Here is an 18,659-nt window from a genome sequence, read left to right on the forward strand (position 1 = left end):
TCAGGATGAAAAAGCCATTGAGTATCAAAACCATTCAGCTTGGACAAAAACATCAGCCCTGCTGGGTAGTTCTGGAGATGGGGGCAGGAAAAGTTTATGGTCAATCCTCATGCATATTTCTTTTTCATGCAGAAGTGTTCAATATCCCAAGACCATGTGCTGAGAGAATAGATTTCTTTTGCACAAGTTGTCATGATGGTGTGCCTACAGGACAACCCACAATGACTGTCAGTGTTTGCCAGACTGTCAGATGAGGATCCATCAGCAAAAATAAGCTCTCCTTCCATTATCCTGAACATCCCAGTATAAAGTTGCATGAAAATAACCTTTACTGCCTTCCCTAATCTATCCTGCTATGATAATAGTAAAGTAACATTTGGGAGTGGTTGATCAATGATGTAACAGAAAAGGACAGAAAGTGAGAAGCTAAGTTAGCAGGCTAATAGAACTTTTGCACAGAAGTCCTTCCTCTGACTTTTTTGAATCATGCTCTCAAGCTGATAGGTGCTAAAGCCTTGGAACACATGGTCAGAAATCATAGAATAATATAATAGTTTAGGTTGTAAAGGACCTTTAAGATTATCTCTTTCCAATCCCTCTGCCATGGGTAGGGAGCTTTCCACCTGACCAGGCTGCTCATAGCCCCATCCAGCCTACTTCAGGTATGGAGAATCCACAACTTCTCTGAGCAACATATGCCAGTGCCTCACCACCTTTATAGCAGAGAATTTCTTCCTAATATCTAACCTAAACCTATTCTCCTCCAGCTTAAGGCTAGTCACTCCTGTCTTATCACCACCTGCCCTTGTGAAAAGTCCCTCTACAGTTTTCTTGCGGCCTTGTTTAGGCTCTGGAAGGTACTGTTATGTCTCCCTATAGCCTTCTCTTCACCAGGCTGAACAGCTCCGACTCTCAGCCTGTCTTCAAAGGACAGATGCTCCAGTCCAGTGATCAACTTAGTGACTAGTCTGTTCTCCTTCCAACAGGTCCAGTTGAACCCCAGAGTTGAATGCAGCACTCTGGGTGGGGTCTGATGTGAACAGTAGAGAGGCAGAATCACCTCCCTTGACCTACTGGCTATGCTGCTTTGGATGCAGCTGAGGATGTGATTGGCTTCCTGGAGTTGGGTCATGTTGAGCTTCTTGTCCATGAACACTCTTGAGTCTTTCTCCCCAGGGCTGCTCTCAATCCATTCTCTGCCCAGCCTGTATTTGTACTTGGGATTGCTCCAACTCCAGATGCAGGAGCTTGTACTTGGCCTTGCTGAGCTTTATTATGTGTGCACATACAGGCCTCTCAAGCTTGTCAAGGTCCCCCTGGATGGTATCCCTGCTCTCCAGCTTGTTGACCTTACCACACAGCTTGCTGTTGTCAGCAAACTTGCTGAGGGATCCCAGTGCTAAACCTATTTTAGGGCCAAATCTGATCACCTATGCAACTGCAACATAGAGTTTGCCACAGGAGTATGTAACAGATGCCTTACAAATGTACCTGCATTTGGTCATCTCAGATAACCATGCTTGTGCCCAGGACAAGAAATACTGTGCCAAGTCACTTTTGGTGCTATGGTACACATATCAGAAATAGCAGGGCATGTGAAGTTTAGTAAAATGAACCTTCCAAACTAGATAAGGGACGAGATTTGGATCTGGTAGATTGGCTTGCAAAAAATAGGAAGCCAAAATAATTGTACTTTAAGGGCCTGCCTTGGCTCCATTTCACAATGTTCCACAATTTTCAAACTTAAAAAAACCCCAAAAAACCAAACAAAACAAACTTGCTACAAAAATATAGCTGCCACAAAGTTAGTTAATATGCTGCTGGTCTGTTCACATAGCTTGGCTGAAAATGCTGCAAGGCAAAAGTAACAACAAAGATGTGCACCCCTTCTCTTCCTGTTCACCTTAATGAGGTGTGAACTCAAAGGGCTCTGTATGCCATTTAAATGTTACCATTAAGCCTCAGCTTTTCTTTCTTTTTTTTTTTTTTTTTTCCCTATTAAAAACAATGATGTTACAGTTCCTTAGCAATCCTGTGGATTGAGAGAAGTGAGGGTGCGGAGGAAGAAATTACACTTTGCTCTATTATTAAGGAGAGTTGAAGAACTGAAGGCTCTTGTACGGAACATGAATAAGATTTTCTACCTTTCAGTGTTTCACTTATCTCCTAATCTTTTAATTTGTTTTGGTGATGATGTGATGATACAGTTGAGTGGTGATAATGTGATACTGTTTCTGCCATATTTTAATAGAAGAAGAGGTCTAAACAAATAAAAGCACATAGTATGAGACTATTAATTATACAGGAAGAAATGCTGTGCATCAGGATTCCACAGCTGCTTTCCCGGACAAGTAAAGGGAGACTTGCTGCTGACTAAAACTCTATATGCCATTATTTCTTTTTCAAAAAGAAATTACCCAAAATGAAAAATCTCATGTACTGTAACAACTACTTCTTACAGAAGTCATGGAATTTTAGAAATAATTTGATGAAATCTGCCTGAATTCTCCCCTACCTAATATGCCAGAGCAGGGCAGGAAACAACTGGCACTTGACCCTGCCCCACCGGGTGGGAACTCCAGGCTTTGCTTGGCAACATAGGGAATTACAGACATCAGACTCTGCAAACCTTCTGACCAGTGCTCCCCACCTCTTTGCCCAGTGCATTTCACCCTGGACTGCAGAGTGCTTGCCTGGGGGAAGCAGCAGAAGGAATCATTTTGCCAGTGCCAAAATGAGAGTTATAATTCTCCTAGTTGCTAGGAGACTGTGCAGGAGGCTCGGTGGGGCTGGGGTTCTGTAAAGAGCAGCATGGCAAAAGTATGAACTTCCAGAAGTAATGAGCAAGTGTTGTGCACATGTGCAAACCATGGAGTTTTCATGCTGCTCTGCTCAGACAAACCTGAAAGGGTTGTTTCAGGAATAGGAAGCAGCAACCTTTTACTACAGTGGCCTTTCTGTGAAAAGTGGGAAGCTCCTACTTGAAAGCTGGTGGGGGCAAGAGCATTTTTTCACATGCGCAAAATGATGTATTCATCCAAAGTGATGTGGTTTTCTCAGCTGTCCTGTTATGAATAAGAATGGCTTATGTCATTGCACACAGTCAAACCATACTGAGATCCTGCCTACTGCATTGTTGCCTAACGTGATCCTTGTTTGCTCGGTCTATCCCATGACTGGACTTCTTCACAGACTGGACTGTTGAACCATTGATTCACCAGGTCCCCTTTCACTCATTTAATTTTCCTGTCCTGTCAGGTAGTAAGCAAACCTTGAAAACACAGAGATTTTAATAAAGTAAATTTACATCAGCATCTTCAAAAATAACATATCTTGAAACATTTTGTATTTCTCACAAATTCTGTTATAAAGATGTCAAGTTATTCTTTGTTATTTGTTTTAGTGGAAATTCTGCAAGTGAGTCTATCTTCCTCCAGACTGCTATCTGTTCATACACAGATGGGTAACTGACTTGGTAACAATTATCAAAAAAAAAAAAAAAATAGAAAACTATTTACAGTCTTTTCCTGTTTTATCCATTCTGAACGCTAACAAGTATTAAGTACATAGGTATTAAAACCTCAGAAAACTAAAAAAATTCCAGAATCAACAGAACTTAAAGGTCAGCCTGCTACAAAATATATAAGCCCTTGATTACATTTATGGAGAAGAAAGCCCTAATCAACACACGTTATTGCTATGGAACTCAGAAATCAAAAGCAATGGAAATTATATATAACACAATTTTGAACTTAAAAAATATGTTCACAGAAGTTGCTTATGACCATCTAGGTTTAAACTAAACTGATAGAGTATGACAACTTTGTGCAATACGACTTTTCTTTCTAAAGGACTGAAATACTTATTTCTTTCTTGATGTCATTATTTCTGTAATTTGATATAATATAAATAAATTTAGCAATTGTTTGCTAAATCACATGCAAAGTTAGGCTTAGCAAATATACAGACTCAACAAAAATAACTAACCAATCAATAAAACAGAGAAAGCTGCAGAGAGTAATGGGACTGTCTACCAGAAATTGAATAATTGTTAGCAATCACAACAGCAACACCAAAATCAAACATAAGGAGCAAAAAAAAGCCTCAAAACCTAAATGAAATATTGCTAAAGTTCTTGCAAAAACTCTGTTAAGCATTGATGACTGGCACAAATTTTTAATTGTGTACAACTTTCAAAAATAAAACTTTCATTCTGTAAAAAAAGGGAAAACATTTAAAATTTAAAATCAACACCTGCAGATTCTTTTTGTCATTGAGAAAGGTCTGCACTCCACTCGAATGGCTGGCTGGTGTAAAATTTTCAAAATCTGCCACACTTAGCATGAACAATCTTTTCCCCTGCTCACTGAACAGACAAATCCATAATTCATTTTTTCTTGGTTTGACTTCTTTGTAAAAGGATCAGAAAGGTAAAGACAAACTCCAAAAAATAAAGCATTACTCCACAGTGATTAGTCTTAAGTCTGAGAGTTTATATTTCAATTTTTTTTTCCTATTTCATGGCAATTTCTGCTTAATGTTAAGGGTAGACTGCATTTTTAGACGCTTAAACTGTTTTTCTCAAATCAAACAAAATAAAACTAACTTCCTGAGAGGCCCCTATACTCTCAGCAACAGCCTCCAAGTAATTACGAAGGTTCTTTACAGTTTGTACTTGCAGTTTCTAACAGGAAGGAATGTATTTGTCATCTGATTGATTAAAACTCTTCACACACTTTTACCTCATGCACTTTTATTTATTTCATTGTAAGTGCCTTAATTGTGTAGGAAGTTTTAGATGTGAAATCCTTCCTCTGTAAGTTTGCCTTACTGCTGTCGGGTTTGGACCGGAGAACAATTCCTCTGGAGTGGAGTTAATCCTACAGGGAGCAAGCAGTGTGATGTGATAGCTTATAAAAGGTGTCATCTGAAACCACAAAATCACACACAAACCTGCGTGCAAAAACCTTTCATTAAAAAAAAAAAAAAAAAAAAAAAAAAAAAAGTGCGAAGAACCGTACTCGCCAAGCGTGGCCTGAGAGGGCTAAACTAAAATCTTATTCGTCCATAATCTGCGAAATCCCGCAGCGGCCCCGCTGCGTGCAGTAGCCGCCAGGCGGAAGCGGAGAGCCGCGCTTCCCGCGGGCGGGCGGCGGAGCGCAGGCCGGGCTGGAGGAGGCGGAGGCGGCCGAGCAGCCGGAGCTGCGGGGAGGCTGGGCGGCCCGGCCGCTCCGCTCCGCGCTCGCATGCGGGGCGGAGGAGAAACGCCGGCATGGACGCGCAGAGGCGGCCCTGCCGTAAAAATACGCATCTGTATGTGCGTGGATATATAAGAATTTAAAATTTAGGCGCGGGGGAGGAGGGGGAAGGAATTCTTGGGCCGGGTTCAACTCGGACGCCACTGAAACGTGCTCTCCAGCCTGGCAGCTCAAAAGAGGAAAGGAGCCTGGGAGGAGAGGAAGAGAAGGAGGAGGAGCGCTCTGCCCGCAGGCTGTGACTTTAACGCCTTTTCCTTCGCTCACTCCCAAGAATTTTCATCCCGTTCGCTGTCAGGCAAAAACCTGGCAATGAAATAAATCCAAAACAAAGCCAACAGCCAACCTGAGTAAATAATAATAATGATAGTAATAGTAATACTAGTAATAATCCTCACCTCTTCCCCTAAGAAATCCGCTAAAACATCCCAAACCAACAGCAAATTAAACAAAACAAAAAAAAACCCCATACACCCCATCCCAAAGGGGTTTTACCCAAAAGGTAAAAGGTCATTTCTGGAAATAAAAAATAAAAATACAAACTAAATACCAAGAACAATAACAACAACAACAAAAAGTGCAACCACAACAACAACAACAACAACAACAAAAGCTCTAAAAACAATGGGTCCTTGAAAAAAAATTGAGATACATCCTGGAAAACGTGAAGCCAAAGGCCGAGTAGTATGTTGCAGATTTCAAGATCTCATTTATTTAATACAATACACCACAATGGTACATAGTGCTTAAGTGATTTGTATTTGTCCATATATATACATTATTTTTAGTTCAATTGACTCTTCTTTTGTAATTCGTCCAGGCTGAGATTATGTCTCTGTGGTTTCAAAGTGGATGTTGTACCCTGTTCTTAAATGCTGATACCACGTCTGCTTTACAGGATAAGATATAGGTGGTGGATTGTTCGTATTTGGCTCTTTTTTGCCTTTTTTTTTTTTTTTTTTTTTTTTTTTTTGGCAGCTTTTCTATGTGGGTCACACTTTTATGCCAGAAATCAGTTGATGAGAGTTTGCATCCAAAAGTGCTGAACTTGGCATGTTTCCTGCTTCAAGTTTTTCCCCCTCCCCCCTTTTCTCTGGCAGACAACTATCAGTTAACTGCTGGAAAGGATTAATGCAAATGCTACTTTATTGGTACCTTACAGACAGATCTTTCCCTCTCTTTCTTGTTGCTGTAGAAATTGCTTCCTTACTCACATTTTAATATAACATTTTCTCGCTGGCTGTTTTAGCGGTTTTTGTAGTTAATGGACTGCAATTTGAATGTATCATGTGGAGGAAATGGCATTGCTGCTGTGTATCGTCTGCTCAGTAATTGTCTGGGGGCTTGTGCTGGTCTCTTTCATGCTATATAGCAGGATGCAGTGTTAGGGTGGCATTTCTGACTTGTTTTTTAAAGTTACTCTGGAGGGTTTCTTTTTGTTCCTTCCCCCCACCACTTTTTCACTGCTTTTTGTTGTAGGACCTGTGTGTGTGTTTTAATTCATTCCTTTCTCTTGCGTGTCTGTTTGTATGTGTGTGTGCGTGTGTCTGCTTTCCCTCTTGTCCTCTCTTCCCCTGTGTGTCTGGGCCACATTTTAATGCACAATATCCCATCCATTAAGTTGTGGTTGAATGCGGAGTGTGTGAGGACTTGGCAGCTCTCAGGTTGAAGGGGGCAGGGAAGCCAGATTCGACTCTGACACAAGATGCCGATGTGGCGTGATCTGAATTATTATTAGTTCTGTGAACATAGCCATCTTCTCCTCCCGCTGCTGGAAAGTGCTACCATTGAACTTGTGATGGGACAGACAAGATTTCCAGCTTTTTTTTTTTTTCTTTTTTTTTTTTTTTTTTTTTTCTTTTTTTTCTCTAAAGTACAGTAGCTGGCAGGGAAAAGGCACCAAAACACACAGGATTAACTTGTAACATTCTCTGAAGCGGTTTTGAGCTGCAACGCTTATAATTTTAACCTTAAATCACAAGAAAAAGATCAAGCACTTCTATAAGTCTAATGCACACAGACATTTAAATCCAGCTTATAGCTGCTGCCCCCACCCCCCTCCATCACAATATTCTCAAAATCTGGCAACTGATATAAACTGCCAAAAAAGAAATGTGTTGGAATTTTATTTGTGGTGTTGTTATTGCTGTTTATGTCCAGGGCATTTGAGATCAGCACATGTGAATTTTTAAAGAATAGACCGTATAGGAAAAAGAGGGGTTCATGTGTTTGTAAGGCCAAGGATGTGACCTGCAGTGAGGACAAAAACTGCACAGTTGTGTAACCCAAAATGCTGTGGTTTACAGCTTTACACCTGAGGTTTGATGTTTTTATTTGCTGGTCTGGGAGCTGTGGGAAACTCAAGTATTATAGTCCCCATCAAACCATATGTGGACAGGGGTCAAGCACACACAGCTGTCATATGTATGTGTGCCTCTGTTTAGAGTAAGTGGTGTATTTCTTTTCTTTTGATTGTATCTGATCTATCTGTTCATACGTATACATAGTTTATGTACAGTATATGTTTCTTCCTACCACTCAAAACCAAGTAAAAAATGCTAGTAATTATTAAGATACATAATTTTATTGTTGTGATACTGTACTGGCTTAGAAGTTGTACTGACTGTTGTTTACATTTTAATTAAAAAATAACTTAAAATTCAGTCTCATGTGATGCATATCAAGGCCCCATAAGATAATATATTATCAGTTTTCTTATTTAACTGTTTATGTGTTTTTTTTTCTCTGAATTTCTGTGCATATGCATATGTTTATATATACATATATGTCTCCTTGCACAGACAATATTCCTGCACATAAAAAACTGTTCAAGGCTCTGTTTATGCCAAAGATGCAAAGGTTTACTTTGTAGGTTAATATGCTTGTACAAGAAGACTTGCAAGGCACCATGATAGAATCGTACAGATAGAATCACCATCAGGTAACAATACAATATAATATAATATGGTTTAGATTACTTGTCACGCATGAGTGACATATACTATACTCTTATTTGTGCTACTCAGTATTTATGCATGTATTCAAGTAATTGTTCATCGAACGAACATGTGTGTAAATGACATTTTCTAACAAAGGGTGAAAAAGGAGTTAATGGTATTATTAAACTAGATGAAAAACTTGTGTTTTGGATCACAAAGACCTCTTACATAAGAGTTTTGGTGCTAGTTCTCAGATATTCCATACTTTAGATGAAAAGGCACGTGCCAGAATCAGTTCTTTCTGATTTCTATGAAGAGACAGCTGGAATTTTCATGAAAACTTGATTTCTTAGAAGCTCAGTATGTGCATGTTTAGATATTTGGCCAAACTGCCCACATTTATTCTGAGATAATCTTAGGCTTCACACTTCAGCATTAGTGATTTCTTTATTTTCGTTCCATTAATAATAGTCTTGTACTCCAAAACTTGAAAAACTCAAGCAGTTGTCTAGCCAAAGGAAAACAGCTGAAATTCTGGTCTAGGTGGGATATAAGTGGTCTAAATGGCCTTTCCACTTTTAGCGCAAGTTTGGCATACCAAGGTCTGCACTGGCAGAAAACTGCCCTGGCAAACTAGGGTGGGTAGAGGAGAGTGAGCCCATCTGCCCATGGTGTCGAAAAACCCTTGTGGTTCTTTCTTGTGAGATGAAGATCTGAGATCATGCAGTGTGGGCAGTGGATGTCCTCCCATCCTAGCCACCCTGCCAGAGCTGAATGGAAGGCAGGGGGATCAGGGGAGCAGCTCCCCAGTCTGGAGAGTGCAGGCTCACGGTGAGAGTGACTACTCGCAGCTTTGGTATCTGCCACTTACTAACGTGAAAGCTGCCTTTTCTTCCTGAATGTACATTTTTGTCACGTGAAGGTTTCTAGCAGCTGTGTGCAAGTGCCCAGCTGTGTGTGTGTCCAAGCAGTGTTATCAGTTCTCATATTGCATCATACCTGAGAGCAGGATCCCTTAGGCCAGCCTGGGCTAGGATTAGTGTCAGAGAACTAGTCTCAGTGTCTCTCACTGGGAAGGTCAGATAGTGATTTTTATTTTCTTAATTGCCCACATTGAAATGCTAGTTGAACTTCCAGATACAGCATAAGGTTGGCATAGCTCTGGCAGTGAAGACAAAAAACAATTGTCCTCCAGCCTGGAGCTTCAAGGGAAGAGAACTTGCAGCATTAACAGGGATTTTAGTATGTGGGGATGGAGAGAAGGGTCTTTGGGGTGGTTGAGGAAATAATGCAAGTCAGAATTTGAAAGCAATTGAACCACTTTCTCACAAGGTCTCCCTGCATGCCAAGGGCCAGCCACTGTGCCTAGTGTCCTTGCTGCATTAATGCCATATTTCTCCAGGTTAACCCAGTTACCACATACCCTGCATGCCTCTGCAGCAAAGTGATAGAGACTTACACTTTGTTACGATTTTAATGTAGTTCTTTATCCATTCTGAAAATAATCTTTAGCTTGCTTTACTGTGAAAGGAGCTGAGGGGTTGAGGTGGGATGGAGGAGGATGGGGGGCACAGGCATGTGCACACATGTGTTTCTGAGCAGGGTTCTCCCAGGACAAAGCCTTCATCCTTCATGGGTTCCCACTGGGATTAACCAGGAACAACAGAGCCAAAACATGTTTGGGTGCCCAGTACAGCCTGCTTTCTGTCATATACTGGGAGCCTTTGGATCAAACCCATGGGCAAACCAATGGCAACATGTACCATGACTGCCATGCCCTATAGATCATACAGAAGACAAAATGCTGCTTGAGCCATGCTGGCTGGGCAGTTCCATTTTCCCCAAGATGCTTTCATATGAGAGGCCTGTTCAATCCTGGCCAGCAGACTGGCTTGGGGGTGGGAGTATCTGGCTTTGCCTGCTCTGCAGCAGTGCTATTCTGGGGGATATGGGTACATGCTGCAGGGCTCATTTCCCACCTTGTGCCCTCTGGGTAGAGATGCAGACCCACCCTCAGCCAGCTTTCCTGGCGATGCGAACACAATCTCACACTGACTCCCTATCCCTTGCAGTAGCAAAGGCTGTAGAAAGTGACTGGTTTCTCTCTGCCCTTACCTCACTACATTTGTTTTTTCCTGCTTGCCAGACTGCCAGGGAGTTCTTGCTTTTAGTGCACAGGACCCTAGTGCAACTGTAATCCCTTGGCCAGACCATGTGAGGGAGTGGGGCCTTCTACAAGCCCTGCCTGGGAAAGGGGAGACTTCTCACATGAGACTTCTCACATCTATGCAGCTCACAGGGGCAGCCTTGCTGATGTGGTGGTGTTATGGATTTGGTTAGGTTGCCCTGATCCTTATGGAGGGATGAGAGTGATAAAGGGGACAGAGGAGAGTTATTGTCGTTTTAAATCAGGTCTGCAATAATGGCTTGTTGTGTAAGAGCTCAAGTACTCAAAGAGGTGTGTTCAAGGACATCAGTGCATTTGTGCCAAGAGGAATGTCTTTTATGGTAAATTAACTCCAGTTAAATAGAATACTTATTGAAAGGGAAACTTCATAATTTAAAGCTGGCACTATCAGCTTTTTGTGTCTGGGTAGAGGGAAAAACGATAGGCTTTTGGGGGTATTATACACCAGATATAAAAATATATTTTGCTAATTTTGGTTAACCCCAAGTTTGTGTCATTCATCTTTGCCTAAATGTATGTACTTAATTTGTCGCTTATCAGTATAGTCTATAGAAGAGAAGATACAGGACAGTTGTTTGAACCCTGCAAATCTGACGGTACTGGGCAAGAGTAGCCAGCCAGAAACCGAGCTGTGGGGATGCGGCGTGGATTCCGCAAAGGTTACTGTGTCGGGCTCTTGCTGTTTCCTTTAACGTTACCTGTCTTGTACAGAGTCTTTCCTTCCCCCACTCATCCCTCTGCTTCTTTTGGTTTGTAAATTTATGGGAATTGCAGCTGGTAGCCTTGGCAAGCTCCCCTCATTAAGAGCCCTCTTTGAAAATGGTTTATGTTTGAGCATTTCCCTAATGAGGACAGGACGGGGTTAAAAAGTGACCATTTCATGGTTGACTTGAACCTGCTTACTTTCCTTGGTGTGTCGTTGTGAAATGCCTGACGTGAATAAACTCTCACTTTGGGCAAGGAGGAAGTCAGCGGTCCCTCCGGCACGCCGCCGGGGGCTGCGCAAGGGCAGCGGGAGGGAGCGCCGGTGGCGCTCGGCCGCCCTGCCCGCAGCGGCGGTGCAGGCGGCGGGGGCCGCACACACCGGATGCCCCCTGAGGTGGGCACAGCATCGCAGCCCGCCTCACAGGAGTAGAAATAATTTTCGCTCACTGTTTTTCGTCCTTTCCCAGCTCCCCTGGTTAAAGCTGCCCCCGGAGAATAAATCCAGACCCTGGCACCCTGTTGCCGCCCGCGAGCCGGGACCCCTTCGCCACCCCCGGCCGCAGCCTGCGGGGGCGGGGACATCAGTCTCCGGCAGTGCGGGACAGGCTCCCCCTGTTCCGGGCGGGCGGCGGAGGAGGCTGCCCTCCTCCCCCTTGTCCCCTGCCGAGGGTGGGGGGAAGCGAGGACGCCTGAGCCCCGCCGCAGCTGGCAAAGTCGTACCCCGAAAGAAGAAAAAGAAGCCTCTCGCAGATGGCAGCCCCCACCCCCTCCCCTTCGTTCCCGCAACTTTCTCCCACCAGAAGAGCGGGAAAATGAGGGAGGGATGTTTGCGAAACGTGCTCGTTCCTTCTGCAGCGTTCGGTGGTAATGAATGCAGAGGGAGGGCAGAGGAAGGGGATCTGGTGGAAAAGGAATGTGTTTGCAGGAGGAGGAGGAGGAGTGTAAACGGTGATTGTGTAATTAAATAATTAAACCAAAATACTTAAATCTCATTTGGGGAGAGAGCTGGAATAGGGACCACAGGGTGTAACTGGTGAATTTTTCAACTTCTAAGTTTTGCAGAGTCAGGGCCGGGGTGGTGCGGGGGGGACGACACTCACGGACACGTTGAGAGCAAATCGGGTGGGAGCGCCAGGGAGAGATTTATCGTTTGAATTTTCAGGAGATCATTTTTATTACGGTGGCCGTTTGGAAAGCAGTCTCTCACCATTGCCCGCAGAGCGAGGACGGGCGGGCGAGCAGACGCTGCCGGAGGAGCCCGCAGGCCGCAACGCCCGCTCCGCCCGCCCGCCCGAGCGCGCCCCCGCCTCGGCGCGGCCCCGCGGCACGGTCCCGACCGCCCGGCGAAGTTTCGCTTGCCATCGCTGTTCGGGAGCCTCTTGCTCCGCTCCGGGCTGTAACCTTGAACTTTCGAAAGCGTGGTGACAGTGTCGTATTATTACGGCAGCACCACCAACTTCTGAAGAAAGAAAAAACACCGCCCCCACCCCCCGCTAAAAAAAAAAAAAAAAAAAAAAAAAAAAAAAAAAAAAAAAAAAAGGAAAAAGAAAAAAAGGATAAAAAAACCCAAACAAACAAAAAAAAAATCCTCCCGCCCACCCCCCCCCCCCCGAGTCCTTCCCCCCTCATCTGCAAAACCAGCAGCAGCAGCAGCAGCAAAAGCAAGACTCCTGCGCCGCCGACTACAAGAGGGTTAAAAGTGTAGATTGGATTTCACCCCGGGAAATCTAGCACACGGAGTGAACTTGAATCTTTGGCTATTTAAGGAGGACTGGAGTTTGTTGTGAAGTTGTGGTGATCCGGAGCAGAGCTCCGTCCTGATTGATTTCATCTTCCTTGAGTCTCAGATGACTGTAAAATGAATAGATGAAATTATTCCTTTTTGAGGCTTTTCTTAGGGGCTCTCCGGGCAGCGTGTTCTCAAAGCGAAGTCATGATGTATTCTCCGATCTGTCTCACTCAGGTATAGACGCTTTTATTTATTTTATTTGTTAATTTATTTATTTTCACGTGTTTGTTGGGATTTTTTTTTTTAAGTTAATATGTATGTGGGTTGCTAATGATTACTAGTAGTTGTAACGGGTTAAAGCAAAGTCATAACTGTTTGTCAGATCCAAACTCCTCTCTCAGGAGGGAATATTAAAGAATAAACTGTACCACGCCATTGTTTTTGGGAGATCCATTCAAAGTGTCACCCGTAGACAAATACTGTTAATTGTTGGTGCATAAGAAGTCAAAGGTTAACAAACTGGAAATGAGCATAATTATGCTAAAAAACCGTGTTTGAGAAGTATTGATTTGATTGGAATCAAACGATTTGCACTCTTTTCAGCTCGCCTGTTTACACACAGCCTACAGAAAGGATTTGAAAGGAAAAGTGCTTTTTTTGACAAAACACGACCACTAGCCGGTGCGAAGTAATCCCGTCTTATGCTTAATTAATAATATGCAGGCTGCCAACAATAAGGGGGATGTGAGCGAAGATAACCAAGCTGTGCAGTGTTTTCTCCTTCGGTTATACAAGTGCACGTCGTTTTCCCCCTCCCCGCTAAATTGTGGTGCTGGCGGAGGAGCGTGCTCTCTCCCCAGCACGGGGAAAGACCGACCCTTTTTTTACAACCGCGCTTGCGGCCGCTTTTCGATCCCGATCGGCGGCTGTCACCGGGACGGCGGGAGGGGAGCGGCGGTCGGCGCGGTGCGAAGCGGGGCCGCGGAGCGGGGCGCGGAGGGCGGGGGGCGACGATGGTGCGGCGAGCGGGGGGCAGTCCGAACGGGGGTCTCCGCCGCGGCAAAGCGCAGATTTTGAAACCTGAGGGGTTTCGGAAGGATGTTTGGGAAGTTCCCCGGGTGCCCCTGGAGCGTCCTCGGCCGGCATACGGTATCGGCGAGCGAGCGCCGAGGCACCGGAGCCTGTTTCGGACGGTAAACCCTGTCTGCAAAGCCCGAGGATAGTTTCCAGCTTTCGTGAAAGTCTTTCTTAGGAGGATGTGATGTAAACTGATTAAGCGATAACTGCTTGCTTCTGCATTGGTGCAACAAATAGCTAAAGAAGCAGAAAATGTGCGCAAGTAATGTCTGCTGCAAGGCTGCTACAGAGAGGCCAACGATGCACTTACAGTTGCACCGTGAATAAATAAGTATGATATAAGTTATTCCACTGTTACAAACCATTGTAATTCGAAAGGACTAAAGTATTCATAAATTGTGATTGAAGATGGAAACAATGATAAGGCTTATTCAGTGATTGGACACAGTCCTGCAGTTTTTTGGCTGACACATTTTTTATTGTTTATATTTTGTTTGGCATCTAAGTGTGGTTGACTTAGATATGGATATTTTCAGTAAGTAAACGTGAGCTGCAGTGGAAGAAAGCTGGAAAAAATGTTATTAAGATATTTCTTCTTCAAATGAGAAACATAGGAAACATTTTGTGTAACAGAGACACACATGGTTGCAGGTACACACATAGAAATAACTACTTAGCGTGGAATCTGTGGTTAGCAAAATTAATTCTGTGTAGGCTGTCCACCATGTGAAATTACTGATGGGCAATAAGACCTCTGCATTAGAATATAAACCTGACAGTACAACTTAAGAGCAGTTTTTGCATTTGAGACACAGGTTTTCACAACCACCTCTTTTACAGCAGTAATTCATGATTTTGTTTCCTGCTCTAATGATGTTTTTTTTAATTATATTTTCTTTTTGGACTCATTGATGTAATAGATTTCCTCATTCTTTACAAATTTGTGTTGAAATACTGCCTTCAGGTGTCTAAAAAAATGCTACATTGTACTTCTACTGCCATTAATCCAAGAAAGCAGTTCCTGGCTTTTGTGCATTGATACTTTCTTCATAATATTTTACAATCATGCTCTACCATGTGCCATGCAGGGACAGTTCCCATTTGGTGATACATGCATGGAACGCAGTTGCAGCAAATTGTTTTAGTTTGGAATTTTTTTCTACCTGCTTGGAATGATAAGAGAAGTTTATAAGTATTTTTTTCTATATATAAATTTAAAATTACACCAGTAATGAGAACTTAAACCTTGTATTCTTTATTTGTTTAAGGCAAAAGATTGATTCATCTCACTTTGAGTAGCAACTGCATTAAAGCATTACTGCCACAATTGTTCTCTCTATTGTATTCTCTGTCTCTAGGACTCTTGCAGTGCACATCGACTGTGGTAGTAGGTGTTCAGAAGAAAATGTTTTGGTAAAAGTAAACACAGAACACCTGTTTGGACGGAACTACTTATGAAAGTGGTAGTTCAGTTTGTGCTGAGACAGCGCTGAAGCACGTTTTAATAACAAGTCTAAAATACGAAGTACGGCTTTAAGACAAACCTTGTAGATTTGAGTGTTACCCATTATACTTACAATAAAGGTCTGATCAGTGAAAATAACTCCAGGGTGGAAGAAGACTTACCAAATGCAATTTAATTTTGGGGCTCCCTTCCTCTCCTTCCTGTATACCTCTTTTTCTATGTTTTGGAATGACTGGAAACTGCATTTATCTGTCTTGCTGAGGCATGAATAGGATGCAGTTACTGCATGCCTTTTAGTGCTTGCTCTCTTGTGATATCTTTACCATGGTTTATTATGTCACAGTAGACCAAAATCTCAGAATATGTAGTATTTTCTTTTGTGCCTATATGTTATTTCACTAGGCATGAGAAAATCCATGCAGGGAAGTTGAGTAGATGAAATTTTCTGTATAAAATTTCCATACTTCTGCCTGGTGTATTTATTGTACAGTGCTCAATTTGAGCTTTCATGGGCTGATACAAGTTTAAAAGTGAAAGATAGGAGAAGAGCACTGCATATCCTCTTTATCTTTTCAATAAAGAAAACCTGGCCTACCTATTGTCATTAGATGACTGCTATTTTTTCCTTTCTTTACAAGCAACATAGATGTTGTATAGTAACTTCCATTTTAATTTAAATTGCCAGTGCACAATGGTTACCTGAGCTATTTGATAGGACATTTGAAAATCTTACATTTATAAATCACTTCATTGCAAGAGCAACTGTGGCACATGAGCAAGTGCCACATAAAAACAAAAAATAATTCACTATTGTCTATATGAATATTATGGAGTAAAAATAAAATTCCGTTGATATCTTTTTAGGGGATTTGGTGGAGAATGTGTGTGATTAATTGGAAATGTCCATTTAGGATCATTTTTATGGGCACTTCCCCATGTCAAGTAGTATTTTCATTTGAAAATACTCCAGGTGCACAATGAATAGTTCAAAAAAATCTGATAAAATTGCTTTCAGACAGGATATTCTTTGCTGTGTTTCTTCTCGACACTTTTCACCTATATGTATGTCTTCAGGACTTAACAATACTGTGAAAGAAAAACCTAGATACAGTTTTTAAAAGGTTGAAGTTTCTGGTGTGTATGTTTTTGTGTTTTTTTTCTCCCATTTTTGTAAAGGAAACATTTGACTACTACAGACTGGAATTTAAGCAGTGAAATTCTCTATAAAATTTTCATAGATATAAAGTGCTGTGGGTTATTATTGTTAATACTATATGCATTATCTCAAGGCATAGTCAATCTGAAATAATTTAATAATTTATGATGCTCTTCTTCAAAATTAAAACTAGATGTGCAATATTCTACTAGTGTAGAATATGTCCATGCCTATTTTATTGCCATTTTAAGTTATAAATGCCAAAGTCTGTTTAGATGTAGGGGAAATCATTGTATTGAGGCAAAAATTAATTTCTCCCAAAGCTCTTCAGCCACCTGCCTTCATCCCACCTTTAGCCCCAGCTGTTAGAATTTTCAAAATCTGTAGTAAATCTGTTTTATTCAGCCTAAAACGAATTGTGAAGATTTAACACAGTACGGTCATTATCCTTCTACTAATTAAAAAAAAAAAAAATTCAATACTTCAATTAAGATGACTTCTGTAGGAGAAAAAAATAAACTTTCTTTAGTAGTTATAATTGAAAGGCAAAAAAGCATGGCATCAGAAAGCCTATGAAGATAGGGAAGTCTTATCATGGGCTGTGGTTGCTCAGAGCAGTACTGCCTTCCCACACAAAGAACAGATTGTGGTTTAACTCTTTCCATGGCCTAGTTTTATGTGCCAGTATAGTAACAGAATTGTTCAAATCTCTGCTGGAAACTACTAATCAGTTTAATTGTTGCCTTTGTAGGTCTTTGTCAAGCATCATACTGTAATGAAATTGTTTATGTCCCGAAGTATCTTCTATATTGCCTCTCTGTTCTTTTTTCCTTCCCCCACCTTTGCGTAATTTTTTTTTTTTCTGTGAGGACAACATGATCATAGGTAAACTGCTATTAACTTTTCTTTTTCTTTTTTCTTTTTTTTTTGTTTGGTTTAAGGATGGTTAGAGAAGAGAGGTAACTAGATCTAGTGGGTTTTGCAACATTCAGGAAATTTTGAAGTTTGTTTGAAATTCAAAGATTTAAATATGGAATTCTTTGCCTGAAGCTTCCGCAATGGTAGTCTGCCCTCTATAATTGAGACCATTAGTTATGCTTTCATCATTTTTACCTAATGGAGTTAATCAGCCTATTGATTAAACATAATTCATTCCTTGTCTAGCACTGTAACTAAAATAGTAGTTTGTTAATTGTATTCTTGAATATAATTGTATAAAAAAGGTTCCATTTTAGTTTGATTGCACTGTGCCACTAAGTATGATGAGCAATCTGGTGATATTTAAAACCAAATATCCCTACACACAGGAAGAAAGATATCTCCCCTAAGGTCTCCTTTTCAACCCAAAATATAGGAATGTTTGATAAGCAGATTGCAGTGTTTTAAACAGCAGACTTGTTAATGGAAAATAAGTTTCTGGGGAAGGTCTATTTAGATATTAACATGGATGTGTAGGATGGTACTTTAAGCAGACAAATGAAATTAATTTAATTGCTATAGGATGTGCCTGTAGACAACAACTAAGCATTACCTCCTTAATGCAATCCATATTGCTGCTAGGCAGAAGATAAGAACTTGCAGGTGAAGCCAGACAACAGAAATGGCTATTTTGAAACTGTAAATAAATTGCATGGATTTCACAAAAGCAGCATTGGACCAGCGGTGGACTCATAATGTCTCTTTGCCACAGCATGTAGAAACACAAAGAATGCAAAGTTTGTGCCAAGTTGCCATTTTCCATTGTACACCTCAGATTGATTTTTAAGGGGTTTAGAATAATTGCCACCCTCATGTGATCAGTTAGCAAATTAACTGACTCTGTAGGGCTTCAAAATTTGCAGTGGAACTGCTGGAAGGACATAAATGTAATTTTTGTTCTCACCTTCATAAAGCCTTAATTTTACAGAGGTTAGGGGTGGTAGGAGGGAAGCGAGAATAGCTGAAAGTACAGAAGCTTCTTTTCAGGATTTGTATATGACATGTGTCTTTTGCCTGCTTTTCCTTACTGTATACTAGTTTCTCTAGTTACCACCACTGGAATGGTACTGTTTCAGTGCTGGAATGTTGGACGTTTGATAAGAAAATGGATCAAGTTTAATGGCGCATGCTCTTTATGCCACCAGCAGTCTCTTGCTGAGAGCATGC

General features: G+C 41.7%; 1 protein-coding gene across 8 annotated transcripts in view; it reads left to right on the forward strand.

Annotated features, from left to right (window-relative positions):
• The first annotated feature begins 12,700 nt into the window (after nucleotides 1-12,700).
• The window catches only part of NFIB (nuclear factor I B), a 190,539-nt gene continuing 184,580 nt past the window's right edge, over nucleotides 12,701-18,659 (forward strand). For all 8 annotated transcript variants that reach the window (XM_054002439.1, XM_054002430.1, XM_054002433.1 and 5 more), the window contains exon 1: nucleotides 12,701-13,050. In XM_054002439.1, the coding sequence (XP_053858414.1) occupies nucleotides 13,021-13,050 (30 nt within the window). In that variant the 5' untranslated portion in view covers nucleotides 12,701-13,020. The remainder of the gene's footprint in view (nucleotides 13,051-18,659) is intronic.

This window comes from Vidua macroura, chromosome Z (assembly GCF_024509145.1).
Source record: "Vidua macroura isolate BioBank_ID:100142 chromosome Z, ASM2450914v1, whole genome shotgun sequence".
Classification (NCBI taxonomy): domain Eukaryota; kingdom Metazoa; phylum Chordata; class Aves; order Passeriformes; family Viduidae; genus Vidua; species Vidua macroura.